The sequence below is a fragment of the Neovison vison genome, chromosome 2, assembly GCF_020171115.1.
Source record: "Neovison vison isolate M4711 chromosome 2, ASM_NN_V1, whole genome shotgun sequence".
Lineage (NCBI taxonomy): Eukaryota > Metazoa > Chordata > Mammalia > Carnivora > Mustelidae > Neogale > Neogale vison.
The window spans coordinates 97,199,915-97,222,167 of NC_058092.1; the positions used below are offsets into that span (position 1 = coordinate 97,199,915).

Consider the following 22,253-nt stretch of genomic DNA (forward strand, 5'->3'; position numbering starts at 1 on the left):
ATAATTATATATAAATTGATTATTGATATAATTAAAATTATATTAAGTATATATAATTATATATAATATATATTTATATAATTATAAATAATTTAATATATTGATATGTATTATATATATATAATTTATATATAATATATATTTATATATAAATTTATATATAAAATATATAAATTTATATATAAATATATATTATTTTTAATTTAATATATATATTTATATGTATATAATAAATATATAAAATATATTCTATATAATATAAAAATTATTTATAATTATATATAATATATAAATATATGTATATAATAAATATATAATATATATATTTATATATAAATATATTAATAATATATAAAAATATATAAAAATATATATAAATATACATATATTTATATATATTTAATATGTATATTATATATACATATTACATATGTATATATACATATATATGTATAAATATATATATTTATATATTTTTTATATATGTATATTTTTATATATAATATATATTTATATATATTTATATATATTATATATTTCTATTTATATATATATTTTTATATATAATGTTATATATAATTTATATATTATATATAATATATATTATATATTCATTATAGACATATAAATATATATTAAATTATATATAATTATATATAATATGTATTTATATATAAATTTATAAATATATATAAATTATATATTATATATAAATTTATAAATATATAAATATATGTATATAATATATAATATACTATATGTATAATATAGTATATATTTATTATATACGTATATTTATATATTTTTATATATAAAATTATATATAATTTTATAATAAAATTATATGATTCTATATTATATATATTTATATTTATTTAATATATATATTTAGTACTAGTAATATAATTATAGTAATATATTAGTAATATATATTACTAAAAATATATATATATATATTTCTTTTTTTTTAGACTTTCTAGGCCCTCCCAAGATTCAGATAGCTGTTCTGTGTGCTGCCCCATCACAGCACTTACTACATAATCTTCCCCACTAGATGAGAAGCTGCGGGTGGTGCCAGGAACCAAATTTTGTTCACTATTATATCTTTTCTATTAAGCAGATAGTCAGGCACATAGAATACACTCCCCCAAAATGCTGGGTTGTTTTTTTTCTAAGTTTTAAGTTTTATTATTTTTTTAAGTAGGCTTCATGCCCAGTGTGGGGCTTGAACTCACAAGCCTGAGACCAAGAGTTTCGTGCTCTGCTGAGTCAGCTGGGTGCCCCTCCAAAATGTGCTGTTTATTTATTTATTTGACAGAGAGAGATCACAAGTAGACGAAGAGGCAGGCAGAGAGAGAGAGGGAAGCAGGCTCCCTGCTGAGCAGAGAGCCCGATGCGGGACTCGATCCCAGGACCCTGAGACCATGACCTGAGCCGAAGGCAGGGGCTTAACCCACTGAGCCACCCAGGTGCCCCAAAATGTGCTGTTTAGATGAATAAATGAATGAAGGCTGGTCTTATATCCATTGCTCTATTCTTTAAACTGCCGTTTTCCGTAGAACTTAACTCTTCACTGGCAGTCTCCCCCTACTAGAAGGGAAGAACCGTGGAAGACAGTTCCGTTTTGTTTCTTAAATCATCTTCAGTGCCTACGATAGTGCTTAGAACTGGCCCTGGGGAATTGTCAGTAATATCTGCTGGAGGCATGTGTGGAAAGGTCCGTGGCTGGCTTCCTCCTCAGACCAGCATTTCCCTTTTTCTAACACTGCACTTTTTCCTGACGCTGATCTCAGTAAAATGACTTTCTAGTATGACTGCAACCCTAGGATGCAGTTAAGTGCTGAACGTTCAGGCTTCCTGAATTCAACATTCACTTGAAGATGAAAAATGATCAGAAGGAGAACTACAGGAATGCTGTCCCCAAGAGCAGTGTCTCCAGGAAGGTGGCAATGGTGGCTGGCACCCTGTGGACCTTCTGCACACCACAGCTTCTGTCCTGTCCCAGCAAAATCGTGACTTGAGGCCATTTGTGTTTTATGCTCTTGAGTTCAGTGTCATACCTCCCTTTCACCAGAAACCAACTCTTATTTATTTATTCATTTATTTATTTAGATCTTATTTGTTAATTTGACAGAGAGAGAGAGAAAGAGAGCACAAGCAAGGGGAGCAGCAGAGGGAGAGGGAGAAGCAGACTCCTGGCTGAAAAGGAAGCCTGACGTGGAACTCGATCCCAGGACCCTGGGATCATGACCTGAGCCGAGGGTAGACACTCAACCTACTGAGCTACCCAGGCACACCAGAATCCAAATCTTAAAGAATCAAAAAGCATGCTCTTTCTATCTCTCTCAAATAAACAAAATCTTAAAAAAAAAAAAAAGAAGAAGAAGAAGAAGAAGCCAGATACAGAAGGTTACTCTGTTACAACTCTTCTGACATTGAATTTTTTCCAAGACAACAAACCCCTTCTCCAACTCTCGACTCTAAACCAGGTGTCCTGCACTCCGATTCAGGGCTAACCCTAAGTCCCTAGAATTAGCGTCCGATTCTACAGCTTTAAAGGTCCGGTCCCACGGGCCTGTCCTTACTTCAGATTCCAGCCACGAGTCCTGGGGTGCTACCTGTACCTCTGACTAACTAGCTAGAAGCTGGGAGTTCCCATCATGCTTTTCTCAGGTTTGTAACTTGCCAGGAATTTCACAGAACTCAGTGAAATACTTTGCTTACATTTATTGATTTATTTCTAAAGGATATGACTCAAGAACAGCCAAATGGAAGAGGTGCATAGGACACAATGGGTGAGGTATGTGGGGAGGCATGGCGGGAGCTTGTGTGCCCTGAGCACACCACCCTCCCAACACCAGCCCGTCAATATATTCACCAACCAGGAAGCTCTCTAAGCCTTGAAGTTTAGAAGGGTTCATTACCAAGATGCAATTGATTAAATCATTGGCTGTTAGTAATTGAACTCAACTTCCAGCACTCTCACCCCCCAAGAGGTCGCGGGGAGGGGCTGGAAGTTTCAACCCTCTAATCACGCACTGGTCTTTGTGGAGACCAGCCTTATTCTTGATGCTGTCTAGGAGGTTCTAGCCACCAGTCACCTGATTAGCATGCAGAAGACGCTCATCGCTCTGGAAATCCAAGGGTTTTAGGAACTGGGTATCAGGAACTAGGGACAAAGACCAAATATATATTTCCTATTATGGCAGCTACATGCCTTGTGATTTCACTTATTCCATTCTGGAAAAGGCAAAACTAGAGGGGACGGAAATCATATCAGTGGTTGCCAGGGGCTGTAGGGAAAGGAAAGGAATTGGCTGCAGGAGGGGCAGGAGGGAATTCTTTTGGCTGTTCGAAATGCTCTGTATTGGGGTGGTAGTTACTGATCTAAATACCACGCATCAAACTTTAGTCTTATAAAAGAGATTTATCCTGGGACACCTGGGTGGCTCAGTTCATTAAGCAGTTGCCTTCAGCTCAGGTCGTGATCCTGGGATCGAGTCCCACATCCGGCTCCTGGCTCAGCAGGGAGTTACTTCTCCCTCCCACTCTGCCTGCTGCTCTCCCTGCTTGTACTCTCCCTCTCTGTTAAATGAATAAAGAAAACCTTAAAAAAAATTCTTTAAAAAAATCAGTAAAAGAGACTTATCCTATATGTAAAGTATACCTTAATAAACATGACTTTGGATAGAAGCGATTTCCATCTGTTATCTTTTGTAAATCCTCTGACCCCAAAGGATGTGACATATGCATTATGACTGCTGGAAAGGCATGAAATAAAAATGCTATCAGTGGACTTTGGTATTGATGTAGTCTTTGAATATAGGTGAGGTTTGTTGGGATGAGGTCCGGAGTCGATGACCAAGAAAGAAATCTTGAGACTCTCCCGTGCAAACTGGTGGTTTATTAAAGCACAGGGACAGGACCCTGCCCTGGGGTTGTGCAGGGTGGTTGATTACATACTTGGGAGCTGGGGGAGGTAAGGGAAAGGGAGGTTTTCAAAAGAACTTTCCTATGCTAGGGAGGACTTACAAGATACTGGAGGCCCTGACATAGTCGATTTCAGGTTGTTTTTCCCTCTAGTCAGCCATTAACATTGAGACAGTTGGGAGCTTTCTGGAGGAATGTCCCATGTGTAGCACCCACCAGTGGGAGTCAGGGAGGTTGCAGGGTGTCACCTGTGCTTGTCCTCAGCTAGCTTTGTGCTCCATCATCTGGAGGACAGCCACACAAATATCCCCCGGCCATGTTGAGCAGCCCTAATAGAACATGATTCAGTAGTATTTTTCAAGTATTTTTTGGTCCAAAGTTCCTCTCATTATCCATGATTCACATGGGATGTTTCTCCTCTTTGGGGCCTAATGGACTTCTCTATTCTGTGGATTCTTTTGCTTGAATAACTTCTTTTGGCTTCTCCTCTTTGCTTTCCTTTTTCTGCTGCTCCTCTGCTTTCTGCTCTTTCGCCACAAGTCGGTAATTGATGCCCATGCCAATGAAGAGATAGACGCCTGCCACAATAAGGATCACACCACATGCCCAGTAGGTGTATTTGTAGTCTCCGTAGATGTCATTCAGATGACCTGAAGATATCCAAAACAAAGTTATGGTGAACTTTCTCTTCAAGTGTAAATGAAGCAGAGACCTAGAGGGAGATGGGAGTTATCCAGGAGGAGAGGATGGGAGAAGGCTGGGGCCAGGGAACAGCAAGTGCAAAGGCAGGTGGGAGGAAGCTGCGACGTGAGAGGGGAAGGAGGAAGGGCGGGGTTGCCGGAACAGAGAGAACAAAAGGTGAGTGACAGGAAATGAGGCTGCAGAGATTGGTGGCCAGGCTGGGGGACGCCTTGTAGGCCACGGGAGGGAATCTGATCTCCAGGCTGAGAACATTGGGAAGCAACTGGAAAGATCTAATCAACTATCAGGTTTGCATTTGTACACATAAATTTTGTCTGCAGAGTAGAAAACAGATTGAAGGTGGGATAGAGTGGATATGGGTAGACCAGCCAGGAGGCTATGGGAAGCAGCAGCCCAGATGGGAGACAGGAGCTGTGAATAGTGTGGTGTGATGGAAAAGTGGGCTGATTACAAAGAGACATAGGAATTTACTTATAGAACTTGGACTCTCGTTGGATATAGGGAGGAATGAGGGTGGGGAGTTCAGAAAAGTCAGTAGTGGATCTTCTTTTATGACTCCTTCCTTATTGAGAATGCATAGTCTCAAAAGCATGAGTCATATCCAGAGGAAGTCTAAATGATTCTTGCATTTTTCATTAATAATAATCTTAAATTGTAAACACTTTGGTGTTCTTAGAGAATCGTCCATCAAGTTCCATGGTCATTTAGAGTTGTGCGATCTTGGGCAAGTTATTTCACATTTAGAAGCCTCTGTTTCTTCAATAATAAAGTAGGGACTGGAGTGTATGAAATGATTAAGACAGTCCCGGGTACATTGTGAACCCTCACCTGGTCAATATTGTTATTTTTTAAAATATTATGACTAAGATAAATTCCACAATTAAAATGGAATTACCAAGGTATTATAAGGTGAAGTATATGTTACATATTTTTCTATAATAAGCATGTTAGTTTTATGAGCAGAAAAGGTTATTTTAATAAATGTTTAAATTTGCAATTGTTTTTGACTCCCCTTTCAGGTGGATGGTTGAGTGTAATTCACTTCTGTAAGAATCGGAGCAGTTCTGCTGTGCCAAGCACTGCGCCAGCACTGAGGCTAGAGGAAACGGAAGTACCTTCTGCCACCAGGCAGCTTACTAATCCTGGCTTTCTAGCACCCTTCCATTTCCTATGCCTGCTTCATGTTAATAGAACCAAAGAGGGAGTAGGGCATACTATACCTAAAAGTGGTGGCCCCAGGAGGACAGGACAGCATTCCACAATGGTCACCAATCCCACGGCGCTGGAGAACCTCTGGGGTCCGACGAGGTCCATCAGGGTTTCAAACAACACCGAACTAAACCACCCAAATGCAAATCCGAGGAAGCCCACATAGACACAAAACCCAATGTAGCTGGAGGATAAAGGCACTAGCAGATGACACACTCCGTTTGCAACAATAGAAGCTGCAAAAAAATACTGAACTCGAGGTCTTATCCACTTGGTGTTGGCTACAAGTCCCATAGAAGGTCTAGCTACCATGTCAACAAAAGCCAGAATGGAAAGAAGGAAGGCAGACTTCTCACTAGAGTAATGTTGACTCTTGGCATAACTATTAAGAAAAACTAAAGGAGTAGCCATCCCAAAAGCCATGATCACATTCCCAGAAAGGTACAATAGAAAGCCTCTGTGGGTAAACAGGGATAAGTCCATAACTTTGTTCACTGTTTGAAAAACTGATTGTTTCTCCTCTTTGGGGTTTCCACCATTAAAGTCTGTATTTGCATCACCTGCCCCCTTTTCTACATCAGATTTTCCAGGTTCCTGATGGGATTCTTTGGACCTGTCTTTCCCCACACTTGTTGCTGGGGACCCTATTGGTCGCATCAGGGCTCCAGCCACACAGCAGTTTAGAAGGAGGCCCCCGAGAATTAGGAAGCTCCCTCTCCAGCCAAAGATACCAAAGAAAGCCTGACTGAGGGGGGCCAGGGTGGAGAGGAACACAGGGCTGCCAGCCATGGCCAGTCCATTTGCCAACGGTCGCCTCTTGTAGAAATACTTGCCAATCATGGTCAGAGCGGGATTCAAGTTGAAGGCAAGCCCAAGACCTGGGAGGATGGAGGAAGAATTACATACCATAGTAAATGTCAGAAACATATTTGTTATTAATCAACTAGACAAACTGGCAAGAGGTCAAAATTATCATTATAACTGGTAGATCATTAAGTGGGCTGTTATCTAATACAGACATAAAGTTTCTTTATGCAGTAATTACTAGATTTAAACTATAACATTAAAATAATTCCTTTTGCTTTAGCAATAATAAGAATAAGAAGTGTAGGCTCCTTTGTTTAATTTCATAATTTTAGGTTTCCTGAAGATTATGGAATTGGAAACATAAAGGAGAGAAGATAAATCTTGTAAACTCAGAGAGCAAGACAGAGAGGAGGGGCAGAGGCAGGAAAAGAAGAAAGGGGGTCGGAGAGAGAAAATATTTTCAGGACAGTAAACATAACGTTGTGAAGATGCTCACACTACCTTAGTAATCCATTAATTTAGTGTAATTTCTATGAAAATGTCAATGCATTCAATTTTTCAGATGAGGTACAATGACTGCAAAACCACCCAGAGATGTGACACCTCGGTGGCTCCGTCAGTTAAGCTTCCAACTCTTGATTTTGGCTCAAGTCATGATCTCAGGGTCATTAGATTGAGGCCCATGTCCAGCTCTGCACTCAGTGGGGCGTCTGCTTGGGATTCTCTCCCTCTTCCTTTGCCCCTCCCCCTACTCTCTCACACTCTCTTTAAAATAAATAGGTAAATCTTAAAAAAAATACCACTTATGGAACAAATACATTAGAAATAATCAAAAAGTGTAAATAATTGGTGAGACCAACAGTAACAGCTACAGCTGTTTTCTGTAGCTATAGCTACAGTGATGAGAACACTGTACCTTCATCAAAAATGGGAAAACTGATCAATAAAATTGGGAAAAAGTCCAGAAATAGGACCAAAATATACGTTTAACTTAATAGGGAAAGAGTAGATTTTGCGATCAATGGAGCTGAGACAACTATCCCATAACCTCCTAAGTGGTCTCCCATTCTTGCTCCCTTTGTAGGCAGAAGGGAGTGTTTGCAGGTAGAATGCAACCTATTCAGTCTCTCTAAAGACTGCCATCCATAGCTTTTTACTCTGCGTTAGGAAGCACCATGATTTGGCCTTTACCTACCTTCCTACCCACATCTCAGCATATTCTCATACATGCTCAGCACAGTTGTTTCTCTAGATTTTTACAAACTTGACTCCTACTTATCATTCAGATCTCAAATCAAGGTCACCAAGCCTGAGAGGACTTCCCTTTAGGGACCATTCAATCCTTCTCCATCAAAATTCTGTTTCAAGTTTTTGCAAAGTACTTATCACAAGCTGATATTTTTCTTACTTAGCCATTTATTTGTTGGACTGTTTATTGTCTGCTTCCCTCCACTACAGAGCAGGAATCTTATCTATCATGTTGACTCAATCCCCATGGAGCTTGGAACAGTCCCTGACATACGGTAGGGACAAGTATTTGTTGAGTGAGTTAGTAACCATAGGCTGAATAACCAAGAGGGAACAAAGAAAGTTTTGTTCCTTCCTTATGTTATTCAAATACTCTAGATGAATTACAATATTTAAATGTTTAAAATTTTAATTAATGTAGTAAAAGTACAGATCCAAAAAGAAAATACCTATTACTAACATCACCTCAGATCTTGCAGGTGAACTGTACATTATTAAAGCCTTTCTAAAAGAATGTTTGGCCAATCATACCAAAAACTTTTTCCCCTAGTAATTCCATTTCTAAAATTTGTCCTAAGGAAATTATCATGTTTGCAAAGATATACAGAGAAGCACTATCATAAAAATAGGGTTTATTAATAGTGAAAAATACAAACAACCTAAAAATCTTTCAATTACAGAATGGTGAAATAAACTATGGCACATCCATCCAATGGAAAAGTAGTAGCTGCTATACTATGTTCATTGAGACAGGAGACTATATACAGAATGTATTAGTAAGTAAAACAAAAACAAAAACAACAAAAAAACTGGTTACAAACATTACACTAAAAAAGCATATGTGTATGCATAAAAAATATATGAGCATCAATATATTAATGGTTTTCTCTGAATTGTAGGGCAATAGATGATCTATATTCTCTATCCTCAACTGTTTCATTTCCCAGTGTTATTAAAGGGGGAGAAGAGATTTTCTTATGTGTGTCCTTAATCCCTTAAAAATGTATATGGCTTCTCTACCAAAAGATTCTTGCTTTGTATCTGACACCCTCTCTTACTCTAATTTGAAACATTTTTTTCTTTTTTCTTTTTAAAGATTTAGTTTTTATTTTTATTTTTTTTAATTTCTTTTTATTTTTTATAAACATATAATGTATTTTTATCCCCAGAGGTACAGGTCTGTGAATTGCCAGGTTTACACACTTCACAGCACTCACCATAGCACATACCCTCCCCAATGTCCATAACCCCACCCCCCTTTCCTGACACCCCTCCCCCAATCAACCCTTGTGAGATTAAGAGTCACTTATGGTTTGTCTCCCTCCTGATCCCATCTTGTTTCATTTATTCTTCTCCTACACCCTTAACCCCCCATGTTGCATCTCCACTTCCTCATATCAGGGAGATCATATGGTAGTTGTCTTTCTCCAATTGACTTATTTCACTAAGCATGATACCCTCTAGTTTCATCCACATCGTCACAAATGGCAAGATTTCATTTCTTTTGATGGCTGCATAGTATTCCATTGTGTATATATACCACATCTTCTTTATCCATTCATCTGTTGATGGACATCTAGGTTCTTTCCATAGTTTGGCTATTGTGGACATGGCTGCTATAAACATTCGGGTGCACGTGCCTCTTCAGATCACTACATTTGTATCTTTAGGGTAAATACCCAGTAGTGCAATTACTGGGTCATAGGGGAGTTCTATTTTCAACTTTTTGAGGAACCTCCATGCTGTTTTCCAGAGCAGATGCACCAGCTCCCACCAACAGTAGGAGTGTTCCCCTTTCTCCGCATCCTCACCAGCATCTGTCATTTCCTGACTTGGCAATTTTAGCCATGAGGTGATATCTCATTGTGGTTTTGATTTGTAATTCCCTGATGCTGAGTGATGTGGAGCACTTTTTCATGTGTCTGTTGGCCATCTGAATGTCTTCTTTGCAGAAATGTCTGTTCATGTCTTCTGCCCATTTTTTGATTGGATTATTTGTTCTTTGGGTGTTGAGTTTGCTAAGTTCTTTACAGACTTTGGACACTAGCCCTTTATCTGATATGTCGTTTGCAAATAACTTCTCCCATTCTGTCAGCTGTCTTTTGGTTTTGTTAACTGTTTCCTTTGCTGTGCAAAAGCTTTTGATCTTGATGAAATCCCAATAGTTCATTTTTGCCCTTGCTTCCCTTGCCTTTGGCGGTGTTCCTAGGAAGATGTTGCTGCAGGTGAGGTCGAAGAGGTTGCTGCCTCTGTTCTCCTCAAGGATTTTGATGGATTCCTTTCTCACATTGAGGTCCTTCATCCATTTTGAGTCTATTTTTGTGTGAGGTGTAAGGAAATGGTCCAGTTTCATTTTTCTGCATGTGGCTGTCCAATTTTCCCAACACCATTTATTGAAGAGGCTCTCTTTTTTCCATCAAACATTCTTTCCCGCTTTGTCAAAGATTAGTTGACCATAGAGTTGAGGATCTATTTCTGGGCTCTCTATTCCATTCCATTGATCTATGTGTCTGTTTTTGGGCCAGTACCATGCTGTCTTGATGATGACAGCTTTGTAATAGAGCTTGAAGTCCGGAATTGTGATGCCACCAACTTTGGCTTTCTTTTTCAATATTCCTTTGGCTATTTGAGGTCTTTTCTGGTTCCATATAAATTTTAGGATTATTTGTTCCATTTCTTTGAAAAAAAATGGGTGGGATTTTGGTAGGGATTGCATTAAATGTGTAGATTTCTTTAGGTAGCATAGACATTTTCACAATATTTTTTCTTCCAATCCAGGAGCATGGAACATTTTTCCATTTCTTTGTGTCTTCTTCAATTTCTTTCATGAGTACTTTGTAGTTTTCTGAATATAGAATCTTAGCCTCTTTGGTTAGGTTTATTCTTAGGTATCTTATAGTTTTGGGTGCAATTGTAAATGGGATTGACTCCTCAATGTCTCTTTCTTCTGTCTTGTTGTTGGTGTAGAGAATTGCAACTGATTTCTGTGCATTGATTTTATATCCTGACACTTTACTAAATTCCTGTACAAGTTCTAGCAGTTTTGGAATGGAGTCTTTTGGGTTTTCCACATATAGTATCATATCATCTGCAAAGAGTGATAGTTTGACTACTTCTTTGCTGATTTGGATGCCTTTAATTTCTTTTTGTTGTCTGATTGCTGAGGCTAGGACTTCTAGTACTATGTTGAATAGCAGTGGTGATAATGGACATCCCTGCTATGTTCCTGACCTTAGTGAAAAGCTTTCAGTTTTTCTCCATTGAGAATGATATTTGCGGTGGGTTTTTCATAGATGGCTTTGATGATATTGAGGTATGTGCCCTCTATCCCTACACTTTGAAGAGTTTTGATCAGGAAGGGGTGCTGTACTTTGTCAAATGCTTTTTCGGCACATTGAGATATCATAAGGGACTTGTTCTTTCTTTTATTAATGTGTTGTATCACATTGATTGATTTGCAGATGTTGAACCAACCTTGCAGCCTTGGAATAAATCCCACTTGGTCATGGTGAATGATCCTTTTAATGTACTGTTGAATCCTATTGGCTAGTATTTTGGTGAGAATTTTGGCATCTGTGTTCATCAAGGATATTGGTCTGTAATTCTCTTTTTTGATGGAATCCTTGTCTGGTTTTGGGATCAAGGTGACGCTGGCCTCATAAAATGAATTTGGAAGTTTTCCTTCCATTTCTATTTTTTGGAACAGTTTTAAAAGAATAGGAATTAGTTCTTCTTTAAATGTTTGGTAGAATTCCCCTGGGAAGCCATCTGGCCCTGGGCTTTTGTTTGTTTGGAGATTTTTGATGACTGTTTCAATCTCCTTACTGGTTATGGGTCTGGTCAGGTTTTCTATTTCTTCCTGGTTCAGTTCTGGTAGTTTATATGTCTCTAGGAATGCATCCATTTCTTCCAGATTGTCAAATTTGTTGGTGTAGAGGTGCTCATAGTATGTTCTTATAATTGTTTGTATTTCTTTGGTGTTGGTTGTGATTTCTCCTCTTTCATTTATGATTTTATTTATTTGGGTCCTTTCTTTTCTTTTTGGTAAGTCTGGCCAGGGGTTTATCAATCTTATTAATTCTTTCAAAGAACCACCTCCTAGTTTTATTGATTTGTTCTATTGTTCATTTGGTTTCTATTTCATTGATTTCTGCTCTGATCTTTATGATTTCCCTTCTCCTGCTGGGCTTAGGGTTTCTTTCTTGTTCTTTCTCCAACTCCTTTAGGTGTAGGGTTAGGTTGTGTATTTGAGAACTTTCTTGTTTCTTGAGAAAGGCTTGTACCGCTATATATTTTCCTCTCAGGACTGCCTTTGCTGTGTCCCACAGATTTTGAACCGTTGTGTTTTCATTATCATGTTTCCATGAATTTTTTCAATTCTTCTTTAATTTCCTGGTTGACCCATTCATTCTTTAGAAGGATGCTGTTTAGTCTCCATGTATTTGGGTTCTTTCCAAATTTCCTCTTGTGATTGAGTTCTAGCTTCAGAGCATTGTGGTCTGAAAATATGCAGGGAATGATCCCAATCTTTTGATACTGGTTGAGACCTGATTTATGACCCATGATGTGATCTATTCTGGAGAATGTTCCATGTGCACTAGAGAAGAATGTGTATTCTGTTGCTTTGGGATGGAATGTTCTGAATATATCTGTGATGTCCATCTGGTCCAGTATGTCATTTAAGGTCTTTATTTCCTTGTTGTTATTTTGTTTGAATGATCTATCCATTTCAGTGAGGGGAGTGTCAAAGTCCCCTACTATTATTGTATTATTGTTGATGTGTTTCTTTGATTTTGTTATTAATTGGTTTATATAGTTGGCTGCTCCCACGTTAGGGGCATAGATATTTAAAATTGTTAGATCTTCTTGTTGGACATTTGAGTATGATATAGTGTCCTTCCTCATCTCTTACTATAGACTTCAGCTTAAAATCTAATTGATTGATATAAGGATTGCCACTCCAGCTTTCTTCTGATGTCCATTAGCATGGTAAATTGTTTTCCACCCCCTCACTTTAAATCTGGCGGTGTCTTTGGGTCTAAAATGAGTTTCTTGTAGGCAACATATTGAGGGTTTTGTTTTTTTATCCATTCTGATACCCTGTGTCTTTTGACTGGGGCATTTAGCCCATTAACATTCAGGGTAACTATTGAGAGATATTAATTTAGTGCCATTGTATTGCCTGTAAGGTGACTGTTACTGTGTATTGTCTCTGTTCTTTTCTGGTCTACTACTTTTAGGCTCTCTCTTTGCTTAGAGGACCCCTTTCAATACTTCCTATAGAGCTGGTTTGGTGTTTGAAAATTCTTTCAGTTTTTGTTTGTCCTGGAAGCTTTTTATCTCTCCTTCTATTTTCAATGATAGCCTAGCTGGATATAGTATTCTTGTCTGCATGTTTCTCTCATTTAGTGCTCTGAATATATCATGCCAATTCTTTCTGGCCTGCTAGGTCTCTGTGGATAAGTCTGCTGCTAATCTAATATTTTTACCATTGTATGTTACAGACTTCTTTTCCCGGGCTGCTTTCAGGATTTTCTCTTTGTTGCTAAGACTTGTAAATTTTACTATTAGGTGACGGGGTGTGGACCTACTCTTGTTGATTTTGAGGGAGGTTCTCTGCACCTCCTGGATTTTGATGCTTGTTCCCTTTGCCATATTAGGGAAATTCTCTCCAATAATTCTCTCCAATATAGCTTCTGCTCCCCTCTCTCTTTCTTCTTCTTCTGGAATCCCAATTATTCTGATGTTGTTTCATCTTATGGTGTCACTTATCTCTCAAATTCTCCCCTCATGGTCCAGTAGCTGTTTGTCCCTCTTTTGCTCAGCTTCTTTATTCTCTGTCATTTGGTCTTCTATATCACTAATTCTTTCTTCTGCCTCATTTATCCTAGCAGTAAGAGCCTCCATTTTTTTATTGCACCTCATTAATAGCTTTTTTTATTTCAACTTGGTTAGATTTTAGTTCTTTTTTTCTCCAGAAAGGGTTTCTCTAATATCCTCCATGCCTTTTTCAAGCATGGCTAGAACCTTGAGAATCATCATTCTGAACTCTAGATCTGACATACTACAATGTCTGTATTGATTAGGTGCCTAGGCTTCAGTACTGCCTCTTGTTCTTTTTTTTGTGGTGAGTTTTTCCACCTTGTCATTTGTTTTGTCCAGATAAGAGTATATGAAGGAGCAAATAAAATACTAAAAGGGTGGCAAAGACCCCAGGAAAATGCGCTTTAACCAAATCAGAAGAGACCCCAAATCGTGGGGGGAGGAAAGGGGATAAAAAGAAATTCAGAAAGAAAAAAAAAATAAAAATAAAAAAACAAAGAAAAAGTGTAAAAAAGAAAAAAATATATATATTAGATAAACTAGTTAAAAAACGTTAAAAAAGAAAAGGGTAAAAGTTAAAAGAAATTTAGCAGAAGAAAAAAAAATAAAATTAAAAAAAATTAAATTGACCTCAAGACTAAAGAATCATGGGGAGAAAGCCATGAGTTCCGTGCTTTGCCTTCTCCTCCTCTGGAATTTTGCTGCTCTCCTTGGTAAGTAAACTTGGTCTTGGCTGGATTTCTTGTTGATCTTCTGGGGGAAGGGCTTGTTGTCGTGATTCTCAAGTGTCTTTGCCCGAGGCGGAATTGCACTGCCCGTACCAGAGGCCGGGCTGAGTAATCCGTTCGGGTTTGCTTTCGGGAGCTTTTGTTCCCTGAATGCTTTCTGTGGAGTTCCAGAGGACAGGAATGAAAATGGTGGCCTCCCAGTCTCTGGCCCAGAGGAGCCGAGAGCTCGGGGCCCCACTCCTCAGTGCACCCTCAGAGCAAAGTACCCAATCACTCCCATCTCCCTGGCCTCTGGCTGCGCTCTGAGCTCACCCAGCCTGCGACCGGTTCAAGGTAACCCCGAGCTGAGAGCTCACTCCTTGGCTCTGTCTCTGTAACCGGCTTCCCTACTCTAATAACTGTGAGCTCTGCAACACTCAGACACCCCTGATCCTTCTGTGACCTGACCTGGGGCCACGCTGACCCCGTATGGGCTTCACCCCGGTTTAGCCTCTGGAGCGATTTCCCTCAGTGGAGCAGACTTTTAAAAGTCCTGATTTTGTGCTCCGTTGCTCTACCGCTTGCCGGGAGCCGGCCCCGCCCCCTGTGGTCTATCTTCCCATCGCTTTGGATTCACTTCTTCACCGGTCCTACCTTTCAGAAAGTGGTCAATTTTCTGTTTCTAGAATTGCTGTTCTTCTTCTCTTTGATCTCCTGTTGGATTTGTAGGTGTTTGCAATGATTTGATAAGCTATCTAGCTGATCTCCTGATACCTGAAGTAGTCTCAGCCTGCTTCTTCTCCACCATCTTGACTCCTCCTCTAGCTTTTATTTTTTTAACGGAGAGAGACACAGTGAGAGAGTGAACATAAGCAGGGGGAGTGGTAGAGGGAGAACAGGCTTCCCAACTGGGGGCTCCATCCCAGGACCCTGGGATCATGACCTGAGCTGAAGGCAGACACCTAATGACTGAGGTACCCAGGCGCCCCACGATTTCTTTTTGGATAGAAGGATAATGAGTGGGAATAGCTGATGACTACCATTTCAATGACTTGCCACACACACTTCACTTATGGTCACTATGTTTTGTTTTGTTTTTTTAAATTTTACTTTATTTTATTTTAGTTCTTTTCAGTGTTCCAGAATTGGTCACTATATTTCTTAAGATAAAATACATAAATAAATAGGGGCACCTGGGTGGCTCAGTCCTTAAGCATCTGCCTTTGGCTCAGGTCATGATCCCAGGGTCCTGGGATCAAGCCCCGCATCAAGCCCTCATCAGGCTCCCTGCACGGGGTGAGCCTGCTTCTCGCTCTCCCTCTGCCTGCTCCCCTTCTGTGCTCTCTCTTGCTGTGTTAAATAAATAATAAAATAATAAATAAAATAAAATAAAAAATAAAATCTTTTTTATAATAAAATAAATAAATAAAATTTTAAAAAGGAACAAAGAAAAAAATTTTCTCTTTCAATGAAAAATAACCAGCCCATAAGGAAGGAAAAAATGAAATCAGATGGGATTGGGAGGGAGACAAACCATAAGAGACTCTTAATCTCACAAACCAACTGAGGGTTGCTGGGGGCTGTGGCGGGGAGTGATAGGGTGGATGGGTTATGGACACTGGGGAGGGTATGTGCTATGAAGTGTGTGAGCCTGATGACTCAGACCTGTACCTCTGAAACAATATATTATATGTTAATAAAAATAATTTAATAAAAGATAACCACCCCAAAGTTCCAGAACTTTCTTTAAAGACATGTTTCTCTGAGGGCACCTAGATGGCTCAGTTGGTTAAACCTCTGCCTTTGGCTCAGGTCATGATCCGGGGGTCCTGAGATTGAACCCTCTATTGGGGCTCCTTGCTCAGCAGGGAGTCTGCTTCTCCCTCAGCTCCCTTCCCCTATTCTCTCTCTCAAATAAATAAATAAAACCTTTTTAAAAAAATAAAGACATGTTTCTCTGATACTATGAAATTAACATACATATAGCTCTTTAAAAATAGTGACCCAATAATTTTTCTAGCAGAGAATTTTCATTTTTCAAAAGAATTAGCAGGCGAATGCTACAAAGAGTCCACATAAAAATTAATGCTTGAAAATACATCAGTAGCAACTCACCTCCAATGAATCCAACATACAAGTAAAGTTCCTGTACAGTGCTGGAGAACGAAGCCGCAATCAAGCCACAACCCGACAAGCAGCCACCAACAATCATGACTGGGCGACTGCCATACCTATTCACCAGGATACTGCTGATCGGACCTAGGAGAGAACCAGAAATTTAGTAGCAGAGAGGAGAAGCCCACCTCTCACATCCACACCTGCACAAGGCATTATTGACAAGAAAGGATGCCAAGGCATAAACATCCCACCCTTAAAACAAACGTAAAACAGAAGACAGCGGTAAGAAATATTGCTTGCTATTTTATTTCAGAGCCACGGGTTTGTGTAATGGGAAAAATATAGCATTGATTGTACAAAGTACAACATATGTCTTCTGTGTACCTAGAACCTACTGGATGGATTTTAACTGAAGGATGAAAGACCTGAACCGATTTCCTTCAAGGCAGATGAGGCTGCAGATACCCTGATTGCAAGTGTTGACAGGATTCTTCATGTAGATGTATCCTGAATCCATGTAGCCTACATATTTAGGATATTATCAACATATATGTAGCAAGTTTGCTCTGTTTTTAATTTTTTGGGTGGTCACCTGGAGCAAATGCACGTGAACATGAAGCAATGTATGAGCAAATCCGATCAAACTTTGGATTTTAGCGTACATTTTCAAATTAGCTGAAATGGGCTTTGTTTCTCATAGAAAATGACAAAACCAAAACAGAACTACAAAACAAGAATGCCTACCATCACCACTTTTCTTCAGCATTATACGGAAGGTCCGAGGCAGTGCGGTAAGACAGGGGGCAAGAAGGGTGTGAGAAAGGAAGAAACCAAACTATCAGTATTGGCTAAGGATAAGTTTGTCTATCTTAAATTTTTGAAAAAAAAAATCTACCAATAAACTATTAGAAGTAATAGAGGTTATCAGGGATATATAATTAAAGCACAAGTATCAACTGACTTTCCATATACCAGCAACCAACACAAAACCATTTTTAAAGAAAGTTCTCCTTTATAATGATATTTGTTTTGCAATATAACTGACTTAAACAGCGCCTTTATCATTAAGGGGAATGAAAAATATGACTCCAGCCACATAGCTTCAAAAACTAACATGTTAAATATCCTACACGTAAAGTCATCAAGAACAAAAACCATTCACTATGGAGCTTTTGTTGGTCTATTGAAAATTAAAAGAGCAGGCCTTCTGGGTACTTACCGCCAGCATACATGACAGCAAACATAATAGAAGAGATCCATGACACTTCACTGGTGCTGGCATTAAATATTTCTTCAATTTCTTTGTAAAAGACAGAAATAGATTTGCCAAATGCGTAAGAGAAGCCGATGGATACAAATGCTCCAACGATCACTGCCCAACCCCAGCCTCCATCTGGGGGGGTGGGTCTAACTGGACCTTCATTTGATGGTGACATTGGAAGTAACGAAGAATTCCGAAATGTAGTTCAAATCCAAATAGCTAAAGGATATGAAATTAAAATAGTACATAATAAGTAGGTCAATATAAAGCACTTCCATAAAATCCCTTGCACTTACGTTATAAATAACTGGAATTATTTTCAGTGTTACCTGCACTCTGTGAACACAGTAAAAAAAAAATCCAAGAGTCATTTCTTTGCATAAGCTTAAAGTTGCATAGGCTTAAAATTGAAAAATCACCACTACTTGAATCATACACCAAAATCCTTTTCAATCCTTTGCAACAAATATACTGCTTCTTCAAGCTTATAATAATAATATATTAAAAACTATTAATACCAATAATAATTATTATATACTAATAATATATAATAATATTATTATATTATATTATACCTGTTCTAATAATAGATGTCAGTAATTTAAGTAATTCACTTAACTTACCTGTGTGCAAAATTCACAATGCACACACTAAAAAAGCTTCACATCTAGGTACTTCCTTTATAATTTTGCTCCTTTCCCAAAATATATTCTGCCATACTCATCTGATTTTTCTGTTCTCTAGAATTTATAGGCTTAAAAATTTCAGGAAGGACCTACTAATATCCCATAACTCACTAGACATATAGCAATTTTCAAAAGAAAAGTTCTTTCTGGGGCGCCTGGGTGGCTCAGTGGGTTAAGTCTCTGCCTTTGGCTTGGGTCATGATCTCAGGGTCCTGGGATCGAGGCCCGCATCAGGCTCTCTGCTCAGCAGGGAGCCTCCTTCCCCCTCTCTCTGCCTGCCTCTCTGCCTACTTGTGATGGCTCTGTTTCTGTCAAATAAATAAATAAATTCTTAAAAAAAAAAAAAGTTCTTTCAGCTTTGGGGCTATTATAAATAATACTACTATGAAATTTTGTGTGCAGGTTTTTGTGTGGACAACTTTTTGATTCTTTTGGGTGAATACTTAGTAGAAATGCTAGGTCACTTGGTAATTCTGCCTAACATTTTGAGAAACTGCCAAACTTTTGCAAAGTGGCTGTACCACTTTACAGTTCCACCAGCAATGTAAGAAGGTTCCAATTTTTCAATATCATCACCAACATTTGTGATGTTTCCTTATGACTTTTAACCATCCTAATGTGTGTGAAGTAGTAACTTATCATTATTTTGACTTTTTTAGGTCTTTGGAGAAATGACTTCTTTCTTTGTCTTTGGAGATGAGTTTCTCCAAATGTCTTTGGCGAAATGGCTATTCAAATTCTTTACCTATTTTTTCTATTAGATTTTTTTTAACCATTTGGTGGTAAGAGTTCTGTATATACAGGCATACCTCAGAGATATTGCAGGTTCAGTTCCAGACCACTGAAATAAAGCAAATATTGCAATAAAGCAAGTTAAATAAATTTTGGTTTCAAGAATTTTCAAAAAATTTTGTTTCAAAAATTTGGTTTCAAAATTGTGCATATACAAGTTGTGTTTACACTATAGTGTCTATTTTTTTTTAAGATTTTATTTATTTATTTGACAGACAGAGATCACAAGTAGGCAGAGAGGCAGGCAGAGAGAGAGAGGAGGAAGCAGGCTCCCTGCTGAGCAGAGAGCCCGATGCGGGACTCGATCCCAGGATCCTGAGATCATGACCTGAGCTGAAGGCAGTGGCTTAACCCACTGAGCCACCCAGGCGCCCCATACACTATAGTGTCTATTAAGTGTGCAATACCATTATGCTAGAAAGACAATGTATACATCTTAACTCAAAAATACTTCATTGTTTAAAAAAAAACAAAAAACTTGATTGTTGGGACACCTGGGTGGCTCAGTCGGTTCAACATCTGTCTTGGGCTCAGGTTATGATGCCAGGGCCCTGGGATCAAGTCTCACAACAGGCTCTCAGCTTAGCGGGGAGCCTGCTTTTCTCCCTCTCCCTCTACTCTCCCTGCCTGTGCTCACTTGCTCTTTCTCTCTCTCTGACAAATAAATACAAAATCTTAAAAAAACAAAAACAAAAACAAAAAAAAAAACTTCAGGGACGCCTGTGTGACTCAGTGGGTTAAAGCCTCTGCCTTCAGCTCAGGTCATGATCCCAGGGTCCTGGGATCCAGCCCCACATCAAGCTCTCTGCTCAGCAGGGAACCTGCTTCTCCCTCTCTCTCTGCCTGCCTCTCTGCCTACTTGTGATCTCTGTCTGTCAAATAAATAAAATCTTTTTTTTTTTTTAAAAACCTTCATTGTGGGACGCCTGGGTGGCTCAGTTGGTTGGACGACTACCTTCGGCTCAGGGCGTGATCCTGGAGTCCTGGGATCGAGTCCCGCATCAGGCTCCCAGCTCCATGGGGAGTCTGCTTCGCTCTCTGACCTTCTCCTCGCTCGTGCTCTCTCTCACTGTCTGTCTCTCTCAAATAAATAAATAAAATCTTTAAAAAAAATAATAAAAAATAAAAACCTTCATTGTTAGAAAATTGCTAACCATCATCTGGGTTTTCGGTTAGCACAATCTTTTTGCTGGTGGAGGGTCTTGCCTGGAGTCTGATGGCTGCTGACAAGCAGGGTGGTGGTTGCTGAAGGCTGCGGTGGCTGCAGAAACATCTTCATGTAAGACGAGAGTGAAGTTTGCCACATTGGTTGACTCTTCCTTTCATGAACAATTTGCAGCATGTGATGCTGTTTGATAGTATTTGACCTGCAATGGGAATTCTTTCAAAACTAGAGGAACGCTCCCAAACCCTGCTGGGCTGGGTCAATGAAGTTCTTGTCTTATTCTAAATCCTCCTTTGTCATTTCAACAGTCTTCACATGGGAACTCGCTGTTCCCACATCTGCTACTTCCTCCACTGAAGTCTTGAACCCCTCAAAGTCGTCCATGAGGGCTGGATTTCACTTTCTCCAAACTCCTTTTAATGTTGATACTGTGACCTCTTCTCATGAATCACAGATGTTCTTAGTGGCATCTAGAATAGTGAATCCTGGGGTGCCCGGGCAGCTCAATCGGTTAAGTGTCTGCCTTCGGCTCAGGTCATGATCCCAGGGTCCTGGGATCCAGCCTGTGTTGGACTCTGCACTCAACTAGGTGTCTGCTTGAGATCCTCTCCCTCTCCCTCTTTGTCTGCCCTTCACCCCACTCATGCATGTGTTCTCTCTCCCCCCTAAAAAATAAATCTTAAAAAAAAATAGAATGGTGAATCCTTTGCAGAGTTTTTAAATTTACTTTGCCTAGATCCATCAAAGGAATCACTATTTATGGCAGCAAACACTTTATGAAATGTATGTCTTAAATGATGACCGTCGAAAGTCGAAATGACTCCTTGATCTATGGGCTGGAGAATGGATGCTTGTTAGCAGGCATGAAAATGATATTAATCTCATAGTACATTTCCATCAGAACTCTATGGTGACAAGGTGTATTGTGAATGAGAGTAATATTTTAAAAGGAATCTCTCTCTCTCTCTCTTTTTTTTAATGAGCAATAGGTCTCAACAGTGGACTTAAAATATTCAGTAAACCATGGTGTAAGCAGATGTGCTGTCGTCCCGGCTTTGTTGTTCCATTTACAGAGCACAGGCGGAAGAGATTAAGCAGAGTTCTTCTGGGCCCCAGGGTTTTCAGAAGGGCAAATGAGCACTGGCTTCCTCAAAGTGACCAGCTGCATTAGTCCCTATCCAGAGAGTCAGCCTTTCCCTTGAGGCTTGGAAGCCAGGCACTGACTTCTTCCCTCTAGTGATGAAAGACCTAGATAGTATCTTCCAGGAGGACACTGTTTTGCCTGCACTGACCATCTGTTTTTTGCACGATCACCTTCATTCATGATCTGAGCTGGATCTTCTGGAGAACTTGCTGCAGCTTCTACATCAGCACCTGCTGCTTCGCCTTGCGCTTTTCTGTTATGGAGACGGCTTCTTTCCTTCAACCTCATGAACCAAACTCTGCGAGCCTCCAGCTTGCCTTCTGCAGCTTCCTCACCTCTCTCAGCCTTCACGGAATTGACAAGAGTAGGGCCTTGCTCTGGGTCAGGCTTTGGCTTAAGAGAATGTTGTGGCTGGTTTGGTCTCCTATCCAGATCATTAAAACTTTCTCCATATCAGAAATAAGGCTGTTTCACTTTCTTATCATTTGTCCATTCACTGGAGTAGCACATTTAATTTCCTTCAAGAACTTTCCCTTCATTCACAACTCAGCTGTCTGGAATAAGAGGCCTAACTTTTGGCCAATTATGACTTTCCACGTAACTTCCTCACTAAACTTCAGCATGTCTATCTTTTGATTGAAGTGAGAGATGTTCGAATCTT

At 39.3% G+C, this 22,253-nt stretch overlaps 1 protein-coding gene across 1 annotated transcript in view; it reads right to left on the minus strand.

The window, feature by feature from the left end:
* Positions 1-3,886: 3,886 nt before the first annotated feature.
* Positions 3,887-22,253, minus strand: part of LOC122900338 (monocarboxylate transporter 1-like) — a 38,144-nt gene continuing 19,777 nt past the window's right edge. The window contains exons 2-5 of the mRNA XM_044238934.1: positions 17,764-18,024; positions 16,542-16,685; positions 5,853-6,719; positions 3,887-4,580 (exon numbers count right to left, since the gene is read on the minus strand). Of these exons, the coding sequence (XP_044094869.1) occupies positions 4,372-4,580; positions 5,853-6,719; positions 16,542-16,685; positions 17,764-17,980 (1,437 nt within the window). The 5' untranslated portion in view covers positions 17,981-18,024 and the 3' untranslated portion in view covers positions 3,887-4,371. The remainder of the gene's footprint in view (positions 4,581-5,852; positions 6,720-16,541; positions 16,686-17,763; positions 18,025-22,253) is intronic.